Raw genomic sequence first — 12,114 nt, 5'->3', positions numbered from 1 at the left:
AAGAGCTATCTTATTTTTCCTCTACCTTAGAGTAAGTATTGTAATGTATTATATATAATTATATATAATATATATATTATATTTTTGAACGTAGGTGATGGATTTTATGATATGTGTAATGATGAATATGACATAATGTTCATAAATAAATAGTCTGATATTTACAAGTATGGCTTTTGTATTGTGTTTATGTATTTAATCAAATTGTGAATTGTCTGTTGATGTTTTTATCACGCTGATGTTTTGGCTGAACTACACCTGCCATCATAGAGCTTGTTTGCCTATTGGTGTGCTTTACAGTATGAATAAATATGGGTGTGGTTTCCACTTTTTCAAACACCATGACCTGACGAAGATCCAAGCAGGAAACGTAGTCAATACAAATATTGTGGCAAATATAGTGTGCAGACGTTACCTTTTTTTTCTTTGGTAAAATTACTTGGCAATAACATTTAAGAGACAAACAATGATGATACGTTTGCTGCGAAAGTAATAATGCCAGCGAGGATGAGGTCGCCGGTAAATTGGAAATACCACCGAATTCAGTCTGCAATTTCTGCTCAAAACACAAAGAGCAGTTTAGAGCAAAAACCTTTCATAGATATGACTCGGCTGGCAAATGTTTGCAAAGACACACCACCTATAAAGCCTCATGGACACACTGTATTTACCGCTGCACATGTCTAAATATACTCCATCCGAGCCCGTGTCTGCTCATCTCATTTTAGTCCATAACACTACCGAATGGACTACTGCGTGTCACACACACACACACACACACACACACACACACACACACACACACACACACACACACACACACACACATAAGCACGTACGCAGCTTGCTAATGGGAACCATGGACGACAACACGAGGCCATAGACAACCTGTCAAGCTCTTGGAGGGGCAGCACTAATGTGATCCCACAGCTCTATCAGAGCCACCGCTGGGCCCAGTGTTTTATTACAGACCGGGAGGGACAGACAGAGGGAGAGATTGGAAAGGAAGAGGGAGACTGTGACCATGGCCCATTGATATAATGGCCCTGCCGGCATTAGTGATATACTGCACAGGTGAGCCTCGGGGAGAGAAGAGAGGAGCGCGGCAACAGAGCAGGGGAGAGGAGGTAGAAGCAGAGGACAGAGGGATGTTAACGTGTTTTTTTTTTTTTCTTTTCTAAATTACACAAGAGGAGGGGATGGAGATCTAAGGGCTGAGAGACAGAGGAGCTGCTGCTCCACTGCAGCTCAATACGGATCTTTGTGGCGCTGCCTGAAGAGAGATTACAGAGCTGTGTGTTCCAGGAGCTCTGTGGGTGTGAGAAACAGAATGGAATGAAACAAGGTCCAACAAACATTGACGGGCTTTTCCTTTTCTGGGATTTAATGACAGCTTTTTTTGATTCAACCCTCTCACTATAGCGCTGGAACCTGCGTCTCTAATTTGGGCTATATTTCAGAATGTATTATACCCGAGCCAATGCTTATAATTTATGTGTCATAATGGCTATCAATCACAGGCAATAATTCGGATAATATTCTCGTTAACTCCCACTCCTCATCCATCAATCAAAAGCAGAGCCAGATACCCGCTCAATCGCTGGAGCTGGAGTAAAATGCAGATTAAGGTGGTGGTGGTGGAGGGGGGATCCTCGCTAATCAGGGGCCCACATCGGCAAGTCAAGAAGGGGGATCAACCCTTTTGGTTAAACTGGCAACAGGAGGGGCCTCTGGCAGGACCAGGGAGTCTCAGGCTGCTCCGTTCAAGGACTCAATCTCGCCTTAGCTTTGCCTCGCTGCCTCGCATTGCCAAAGCCGAACACGTGGGGAAATTTTAACAATGTCATTGTACCACACCTCGTCGGCCCTGGAGGCCAAGCTTACTTGGGCTCAAGAGCCACTCTCTCCATAATCACCCCGGTCACAGAGAGAGGGAGAGAGAGGTGGGGGGGTAGGAGGTGGAGGTGGAGGTGGGGGACAGAGACAGAGAGAGGCAATCCAGCCGAGCAGAAGTAGCTTGCATCAGTATTTATAGACTGATGTCCCACATCTTGTACTAGCAGCCCAAAGTGCACAAAGCAACAAAAGCAACAAAAAAGTTCTGAATTGAATTTGGAAAAAAAACAAAAAAACATCCCAGATAAAGATGGTTTACTGAGGCCCTGGTCCAGGTGGTAAACAGACCAAATAAAGTATCATAATGAGCCATGAAAACTCCACCTTATCAGATTGGGTAGATGAAGACATTAGGGCTGTCAAAGTTAAGTCAATAATAACTTGTTAAAGCAAATTTGTTTTAACACAACTAATTTCTTTAAAGCATTAACGCAACCTTTTTAGCTTGTAGCGGGCTCAGTTTTAAAGCTGAAGACACTGACATAATATGAAACCTAAGGAATCAATTGGCACCGACCATGTCATACTAACTTGTCGCAAAGGAGGCTAAATAACGCTCCGATATTACGTTTAATTTTGACGAGGAAAAACTGTCATGGCCATTTTCAAAGGGGTCCCTTGACCTCTGACCTCAAGACATGTGAATGAAAATGGGTTCTATGGGTACCCACGAGTCTCCCCTTTACAGACATGCCCACTTTATGATAATCACATGCAGTTTGAGGCAAGTCATAGTCAAGTCAGCACACTGACAGCTGTTGTTGCCTGTTGGGCTGCAGTTTGCCATGTTATGATTTGAGCATATTTTGTATGCTAGATGCAGTACCTGTGAGGGTTTCTGGACAATATTTGTCATTGTTTTGTGTTGTTAATTGAATAAATATATACATACATTTGCATAAAGCAACCATATTTGCCCACTCCCATGTTGATAGGAGTATTAAATACTTGACAAATCTCACTTTAAGATACATTTTGAACTGATAAAAAATGTGCAATTAATTTGGGATTAAATACTTGAATGGACTGACAGCCCTAGAACACATACATATTGAATACAAAAATACACATGCTTTTTTCCAAAGAACACACTAAACCAATGAATCCAAGCTGCGATCTCTTATCACCTGAATGTGCCTCTAAAGGGGAAAACAAGAAAGAAGGATTAAACCATTTCAGACACTACTAGAAAAGGGTCTTACATTTTTTTTGGGGGGAAACAAACATCACTTACATCACAGAATAGCACCTCTGCTTCAAGCAAAACACCCTGCAGACTTCCATTACACCACCAATCTGATACGACTGTGGCCCCTCTTGTTGGGAATCCTGTCAAACAGCTTCTTTGGAAGAATGAAGCTTGTGTTTCTTTCCCCCAGCAAACACAAAGACAAAGCCTTTTTTTTTTTTTCGTCTTTCGTACATATCCGTTTTCTTTACTGAATCAATAATCAAAGCTTTCTGTACCGCTGTCAGTCCTTGCAATCTCGCAGTTCAGCCTGAATTGATGAATATTAATGGTTGATTATCAATTCTCTTTGTGTGAAAAACAAATACAATGCTGCAGTTGATAAAAGCGTTGGACAATAGGATGAGGGGATCAGTCAATTTACCCCATCTGCACTACAATATCGGCGGACTGGAATTCATCATTATCAATCCTCGCGCCTCATATGCTAAATGATTGCCGGGGAAGTAAAGCAGTCCAGAGAAGTTGCGTCTGAGGCTGTTAGATATCCCAGCGCTGCTAACTGCCATCAATCTGCCTCGCACTACAAAGGGAAGGATTCTGATTTCGCTTTGGTGCAAACGCAGCAATTTGTTCACTGTTTGTCTTTTAGTTCTAAGACAGTGTTTTGCCTTTAATGGCCTGGTGTAAATGAGTTGCTTCGCTGTGTGTTTGAATAATAGAAATAGCTTTGATTGAGGAGGCAAAGTGGTGGGAGAAACATGGACGACATTGCATTAGGTTCTGATAGGCCTCGTGCCAAGATAAAGAAAGGTCTTCAACAAGGTTAGACTGTTATCAGGTCATTAAATGGGCATTATCAGGTCATAGATGTGAGTCAGAAGGGGCCTGCTACATCTAATAGTAGGTTTTATCATCAATTCACATGGTAGATCACTGAAATAAGGACTTAAAGAAGATAACAGCGACCTCTAGCGATCATAGTAATTATGACAAAAAGGGAAGTCAGGCGCTATAGTATAGGGCCTTTCTCAAACCACCCCCTACACACTCACCTTACCTACTTCAACTCTGTTTGCGCATTTGTGTGGAGGGTCCGCCCTATTAAATGCAATCCCAAACAAATTAGCATGGATTGGAAGTGGATTATAAAACCCTCCAACAGCGAGCCTGCATCGATGCCGACTTACTGGCCACGTGCAACGGCGTTTTGTGTTCATCATGGAAAAAACGCTCCGTACAAACGTAAGTTCCGTGCAACTACCAGTACAAACACACATTGCTTAAACTAAATAGATATTTCAGAACTTAAGGTTACATTGTATTTATGATCAAATATGAAGTCTTGAAAATGGTAAACGTGTCCATTTGATCGTAAAGTGTTGTATAGAGACTGTTGCAAAAACAAAGCAGCCAATTTAACATCAGAGGTAAAAATAAGAAAATATTTACAAAAAAAGAAAAGAAATTCCACCACAGAAGCCTGGGCGTTTGATTTAATTATTTTTAGTTTTAGTTTCTCTGTTTTTTGCATATTCTTATCATTCTTAATACTTTGAACCTTTGCACATCTGCTTGATACGAAACCATAGTTACGAAACGTTCATCCCAAAGCTTGCCGCTGTATGTAAATGGTAAATGGACTTGGACTTATATAGCGCTTTTCTAGTCTTCCGACCACTCAAAGCGCTTTACACTACATGTCAGTATTCACCCATTCACACACACATTCATACACTGATGGCAGAGGCTACTAAGGTGCCAACTTTGCCCATCAGGATTTAATCTAAATACTCATTCACACACCGATGGCTATGCCTCCGGGAGCAATTTGGGGTTAAGTGTCTTGCTCAAGGACACATCGACATGTGACCCGGAGCAGCCGGGGATCGAACCACCGACCTTCCGATTGGTGGACAACCTGCTCTACCCTCTGAGCCACAGCCGCCCTGTATGTATAGGTATACCCTACACCTTAAAGAAGGGTGCTTCATTCAGCTGTGAGTGAGACTACAGACAGAGTTCACTCTGTCACGGAGTGGAAGTGGGGAGGGTCCGCTTTGAGAAAGGCCCATAGATAGCGTGAAACACCATGTGGGGTCAGAGGTCGGGGGCATTGGATGGGACACAAAACACAGTACTTTCTCCCAGGAGACTGGGGTTCACATGCTATGTGAAATCACAACCTTATGTTTCACTTTCACTTTTTAAACAGTTATTTTAAGCCAAATAAATGGTTGTGTTGCCTAAACCTAAAGAAGTTTTAATTCTGTTGCCTTAACCTTACCAAGCTGTTTTGTTTGTGTTCAAAGCGTAACTTTTCGTTCAGCTTTACTTGTTAGAACGTGTTGCTTTTAAGTTTCACTTTCACTTTTCACACGTACTTATTTTGAGCCAAAAAATTACTTTTTTTCCTTAACTTAACTTGGCGGTTTTGTTGCCTAAACATAAAGAAGTTGTAGTTATGTTGCCTAAACCTAAACAAGCTGTTTTGTTTGTGTTTGAAATGTAACGTTTCATTCAGTTTTACAACATGTTAGAACGTGTTGGTTTTAAGTTTCACTTTCACTTTTACTATGTAGCAGGATTAGCAGGCCCCTCATCTATGAGGATTACAACGACTGATAACGCATATTTAATGAGCTGATAAAAGTGAAATCGTGTGACGACAACCATATATACTAAAGAACGCTTATTTTATTTTAAAACCCAGGCTACACTTTCCATCATGGCTGTGCAATGGTGAATAAAGAGCTGCTTTACCTAAAAGCCCCCTCTGCTTGCCTTCCAATGGCCTACATGAGAGTCTTTACTCGCTGAAGTGGCGTCTCCCACTCGTCGTCAACAATGAGCAAAAACGCTCGTCCCTTAGCTCGGTCCGCGAGAGCGATACGTTGGAGCCTATCTACCTTCACACTCCATTTGCCTATTTCTATTCTTAATGACGGGTTATTTCTGAACCGTCCCTGGCTCATGATGAGTAATCCTAAAATCCCTTCCAACACCGTGTTCGTTTTAAGCTACAGCCGAGCAACAAGCTTTCACAGCTGTCTCCCCTGCTTCACTTTAACAGGTACTGCATGTCTGCTTCCCCCGACGCCAACGGGACTGACGGGGGCTGACGAACACGCCGCTCAGTGAATCACAATGTCAAGAGACGACGCGCTGGAGAAGAACAGCAAAAGGGAAGGGTGCTGTCACGCCTTGTGGCCGTCCTCCTCGCTCTCCCACACCTCCGGCTCCTCTAAAACCCTCCTCCTCCCCCTGCTTTCCTGCGTTTATGCTAATAGCCTCTGCTGAGAGAGAACACCGAGAATGACACACCGTTAAAAAATCGATGGCACAATCTCTCTCTGTCCCCCTCTCACAAACACTATCTCTCACTCTCCTTCCCGATGTTAGTTGAGGGGAGCCACGGTCGCGGGCAGAGGACTGGGGATGCACGTATAATTAAACCTCAGAGTGCGCGCCGGCAATAAAAAACTATGGGATGGAAAGAGTCCAATCTTGTCCCTGGACTTCCTTGATAATAGGCCCACAACCACACACACGCAGCACACAGAGAGCTGTATGACCCATTTGAATCACACCTCCCACCCATTTTGATTCATTTTTTAATTAAGCGTGAGAAACACAGAGAAAAGGGGAAGAAAAAGGGGGGACCGAGAGGGAGAGAGATTTATAGTCTTAAACCAATACAGTGCCATCTTGGTTCAACATAGGACTTATCTTAGCTCTGCCAGGCATAGTCATGAGCACTTAACCTTGCAGTGAACGCAACCCATCATCATCATCATCATCACCTCGCAAAAAGGCATGCAGAGTTCTTCTTCATCCAGAGCTGCCCCCCCCTACCACCTACCACTATGTCCTTCAACAGAAAGATGCTCATGACTAACCGTTCCTGCAGTCAAGTTTGTTGCAAAGCATTAACCGAGGCCTTGAGAGAAAGCATCTTGCATGACCGGGAACACAGCTTGACTTTGTGCCACCAATCCTCCAAAGCATTTCACACTCGGGCCACAGGCACACAGCATGATATTGAGAGTGTGTGTGAGAGCTTGGAATCATGAATCACAATTCCGTTAGCCACGTTTGTCATCGTTTAAATGGTATTTTTTTTTCTTGTGTGGCTTTTTTTTTTTTTTTTAAAGAAATATTTTCATTTAAAACATCTCTAAATATTTAACCAGGTTGAAACATCAAATATGTGATGCTCAATATCTCACAGCTGAGATCCAACCTTTTTAACTTCCAAGCTCTCGTACGTATGCACTGTATGTACGGTCACCGCGGCCCCGGTGAGTGTTTGCTTGTTTGTTTCAGCATCCTGATGAGCAGCCCTCATCGAATCCAGCAGAGGCTGCCTAATTGACTCGCTTGAAAAATTAATGCATCACTTAACGGCATTTCTGTGTTCGTATGGTATTTAGAAAACACAGGTGCAAAACCCCACATGGTGGCACATGTATAATTGATGCAGCCATATGACAATGCTCGGGATACAAGAAAAAGAGGGAGTGGAAAAAAAAAAGTACTTGGACCACACTTATGTTTCTTGTGCAACGACTGCTTTTTTGCTTCTGTGCTGTCAGATGCCATGAAAGAAAATATATATTTCAATGCACAACAATGGCAATATGTCATAAAACAAGAAAGGCATACCCACCAATTATCAAATATTAGGCACCACAACACTGTTTGCAAAAGCTATTACTGAACAAGATCAAATATGCTGGACGGCCTGCGTTCCTGCCCGTGCCATAGAGCGGCAGGGTAATATTCTGGGGGAGGGAAGCGAGCGTGGCAGCCAGGCTGACTCTCCCCAGGTGAGTCCCAGCAATGAGCTGTGAACAAGCTGCTTTGGCCGTAGCTGGCCAGCAGCCTTCCCACCCCTCCCCTGAAACCTGCCTGACACTTCCACACAGGCCAGGGAGCAGGTGGCCCTTAGCCGCAGGATTAGCCCGCAGTTCTGTTCATTATAGAGGGTGGAATGGGAAAACTAACCGTAGCTAAAATAACCCTCTCTTATGTCATGCACAATTCAAATTGCCTTTTTACAGTACGGGATGGAATTGAAATAAAAAAAAGAGACTTTCTCATGCATCTGTATTTTGTGTGGTAAGAGAAAGGCCCATAGACAGCGTGAAACTGTATGTGGGGTCAGAGGTCGGGGGCAATGGATGGGACACAAAACACAGTACTTTCTACCAGGAGATTAGGGTTCACATGATATGTGAAATCACAACCTTATGTTTCACTTTCATTTTTTAAACAATTATTTTAAGCCAAATAAATGGTTGTATTGCCTAAACCTAAAGACGTTTTAGTTCTGTTGCCTTAACCTAAACAAGCTGTTTTTGTTTGTGTTCAAAGCGTAACGTTTCATTCAGTTTTACTTGTTAGAACGTGTTGCTTTAAGTTTCACTTTCACTTTTCACACCTACTTATTTTGAGCCAAAAAAATACCTTTTTTCCTTAACTTAACTTGGTGGTTTTATTGCATGAACATAAAGAAGTTTTAGTTCTGTTGCCTAAACCTAAACAAACTGTTTTGTTTGTGTTCAAAATGTAACGTTTCATTCACGTTTTACAACGTGTTAAAAAAAAGTAACATAATCTGTGACTGCTACACAGTTTCCTCGCATTTCAAGGACACCCAACACAGCAAAAAGAGATGTCGCCATCATTATATGATGAGAGTTTAATTATTTCCAAAAGCATTTCGAGAGCTGTCTCTCTCTTGTCCCCATATCTCTGCTTCCCCCTTGACAACCAAAAAAACCCTCCCACTGCCCATGGGAAGAAGAAGATGAGAAAAAAAATGGATGGAGCATTCAAATGGCCGAATTAATGTTTCCACACGATAAGCGAGCTTAATATAATGCTGACAATCACAGCACTCACCCTGCCAACTAGAATTGGATCGGGTCCAGAAAATTCCTCCAGCACAAACATTTGATTCCAAACCCATCCTCTCTTGGCGCGGCTCAGTAATCTTTGTCCTTCGCCAGGGCCGCTCGCCACCGCCGTGGACCCACCAGTTTGTGTACTTTTGGACTGGCCTGTGATGGGAGTCATGGACGCGCAAGGAACACAAGTAATCCACACCAGCAGCAAGGACATCCACAGATCCATCAGCATCTCCTCGGACCGCTTTGGCATCCTGTCGTGTGTGTGTTTTGTTTTTGTTTTGTTTGTTTGTTTGTTTGCTTCTTCTCCTTCTCTCTCTCGGCTCCTCTCGTTTTCCCAGCTCCTCTCGTCAGATCAACAGCTCCTTCTTAGATAACAAGAAAAGGTTACTTGTGTCCTCTTTGAACGGCGGAGCTCGCATTCATGGCGTGATAAAGGTCACTTGCATGGCTTGGCATGCCTCCATAGCAGTTGGTGAGGAGGGTGAGGAGAGCTGCGCAGCATCCATCCATTTGGCGTTATTCCGAGGGGGAGACCTATAAGGGAGGGATCACAGTTGTTTGTTAGCTGTCTTTTTTAGTCTTGTGAGGAGTTGTCAGGAGGGGTTGGGTGGGGGGAGACGGAGGGAGGCGGGAACGAGAAAGTAGAGACAAATAAACATTTGAACAAATGAGACGAGACAGAGAGAGAGGAGAACAAACACTTTTGAAGGCAAGCAAAAATATTTTAAAAAGGGATTTTAAAAAACAGGAAGAAAAATTCTCATTTTCACACAATATATACCAAGATGTCACTTCTTCATCATTACAAATGATCTATCTGTCTCAGCCATTGACCCTCCATTCCAATCTTGTTTTCACATTATGCTGCTACAATTGAACAACAAATGGGTATGTCTGTACTCTGAGGCTATGCAGCCCACAACATCAGATTGCCTTGCTTTAATCTGTTGTTCTGGGGATTATCCTGGAAAGATTTTGAGCAATTACATGTTTCTTCGTGACTGATGTTTTCACAATACATCTCGGGTGACATACTGTTATGGGCTGCAATCAAATGCCTGGAACAACCCCGTGCATGCTTGCATGCAATAGTGTGTAAGCTGTAGATGGATGGGGTGGCTGCAGGTGAGCCGTACAATGTCAACAGCGCTGCAGCTCACTGATATCATAGTAATCCAGATGAGATCATTGTGGAGGTATTTAGAGTTGATTAATCATTGGATCACATGTGTGATATTACAGTGGACGTTTTTTCTAATCACCATGGACATTAACTTTTTTTTTTTACACAGAAACACTGTAATAAAATAAGAAAATCCTAATGGAATAAAATACAAAAGAGTGGAACAACTGTGGAATAATAAAAGATGTAGCCTATAATGTAAATGTTGCCCTTTAATCAAAAACAGATTTAGCTTCAACAGCTCAGTCTGCATCAGTGTACAACACAATGTCCTGCATTGTTCATACAAAATAGAAAAAAAAAAAAGAAAAAAAAAAGCACAGACACAAAGGGTTGGCTTTCAGCTCTAACTGATGCAGGTGGACATGCTATCACAGCCCGGAATGTCTCGCTATCAGCACGGTGTCAGTGTTAGTTCCGGTAACTTTTACTGCGCACACTATGTCACTGTGGTCATATATGCTGCTGCTGTTAGTGTGGCTCCAGGAATGCAATAAAGCTGTAACGTATTCCACCTGAAGCCAACTGCAATATCACAAAGTGTGGAGTGATGCGAGTTATACTGTGGCTTTTTTCTCTACTACTAACTACTACAGGCGGAGAATAAAAAAAGATGCAGGTTGATAAAAAAGGGAAAATTAAGGAATTTAAACATTTTGAAATAAAAAAAAATGTAGTATGCATGAAAAAAAAAAAATTTGCATATTAAGTCACTGTGGTGCGTGACTAAGCAGGCGATTTCAGCACCACGGGTGTTGGACAGCTCCTCGCCAGAAAGCAGCCGCTCCAGACAGCAAAGCTCAGCCGCAAAGCGAGCGCCAAGCAGCGGATGGAGCTGTCCAAGGTACTCTAGACACACTGGAGGAGCAGTACATTCTCCAATGTCTCGTCAAAAATAAAAGAAACCCTGAAAGTTTGAACTACTTGCCTTTTTTCTACGCCTCTGCGATAGTCTGCAGCACGATTATCCCTAAATACATTCAGCCCTCTCTCTGAAGTTTTACCCTTAGAGGAGACATTGCATCCCATCAGCCTCGTCTCTCAGTGCATCAGATGTGGCACCAGAGCGCACGGACAGTCCGATTTACGGTGGAATAAACCGCACACACAGGCAGCATTATGTGCCACTTATACAGAGATGCAGAGGCAAGTGAAATGTGAATTAAAAAGAAGGCAGCCCAAGTTGCAGACCTCTCTGTAAGACTTGCTCTACCGCTTCGTGCCGGGAAAAGAAGAATGCACCCTGCGATGGAGTGGAGGATGAGAAGTCCATCCATCCACTAAAACGCCAATCAGTAATACATGTTTATAGGCTATAACATGGTGGCGGGCTATACTTACTATAGTGAGACTTGCATCCTTTCCCGCCGCTGCTTCTGCTGCTGCTGCATCGTTTCACCAAATAAAAAAAATACGCAAAAGAAAAAAGTCCCAATGCGTTTCACTCGAGGCGGTAGGTAGGGGGGATAAAATGAGCCAAAACGCGGAGAGAGGCTTTAGATATCCTTCACCTGCAGTTTGTCAAGGCGGAGTGACAGTGTTTGTGTGTAGTTAAGAGCTCCGACAGGCTCGCTGGCCGACTGGGAAAGTGAGGAGGAGGAGATGGTGGAGAGATGCGCGGCGGTAAAAAGAGAGCCTCCTCCTCCACGGCGCTCATTGGGTTGATGAGGAGCCGGGTCAACAGGCGCACAAATGAACGCATGCCGCTCTGCACAGCCACTGACGCGCAAAGGTTACACCGTCTCCGATTGCCGGCTACAGACTATACTGTAAGATAGGTGTGTGCAGGTAAAACAAAATCCTCTCATTACTGTATTTCTCTTCCTCTTATATTCTAACTCCTCTCTCGTTGCTGAGGCAAAGCGACGCACGAGATGACCTTCTCTTTGTGATTAGTGAAATGAAATACAGCCAGGCTGATTAGTGAAACG

At 43.2% G+C, this 12,114-nt stretch overlaps 2 protein-coding genes across 3 annotated transcripts in view; one reads left to right on the top strand and one right to left on the bottom strand.

Annotated features, from left to right (window-relative positions):
- Positions 1–12,052, bottom strand: part of cdh8 (cadherin 8) — a 117,568-nt gene extending 105,516 nt beyond the window's left edge. The window contains exons 1-2 of one of the 2 annotated variants that reach the window (XM_074660422.1): positions 11,525–12,052; positions 8,993–9,534 (exon numbers count right to left, since the gene is read on the bottom strand). In XM_074660422.1, the coding sequence (XP_074516523.1) occupies positions 8,993–9,250 (258 nt within the window). In that variant the 5' untranslated portion in view covers positions 9,251–9,534; positions 11,525–12,052. The remainder of the gene's footprint in view (positions 1–8,992; positions 9,535–11,524) is intronic. The other variant, XM_074660428.1, reaches the window with a different exon arrangement.
- LOC141783314 (synapse-associated protein 1-like) overlaps positions 1–12,114 on the top strand; it is a 223,446-nt gene that overhangs the window by 2,425 nt on the left and 208,907 nt on the right. The window lies entirely within an intron of this gene.

This window comes from Sebastes fasciatus, chromosome 2 (assembly GCF_043250625.1).
Source record: "Sebastes fasciatus isolate fSebFas1 chromosome 2, fSebFas1.pri, whole genome shotgun sequence".
Lineage (NCBI taxonomy): Eukaryota > Metazoa > Chordata > Actinopteri > Perciformes > Sebastidae > Sebastes > Sebastes fasciatus.
This window is presented reverse-complemented; position numbering and strand designations above follow the sequence as displayed.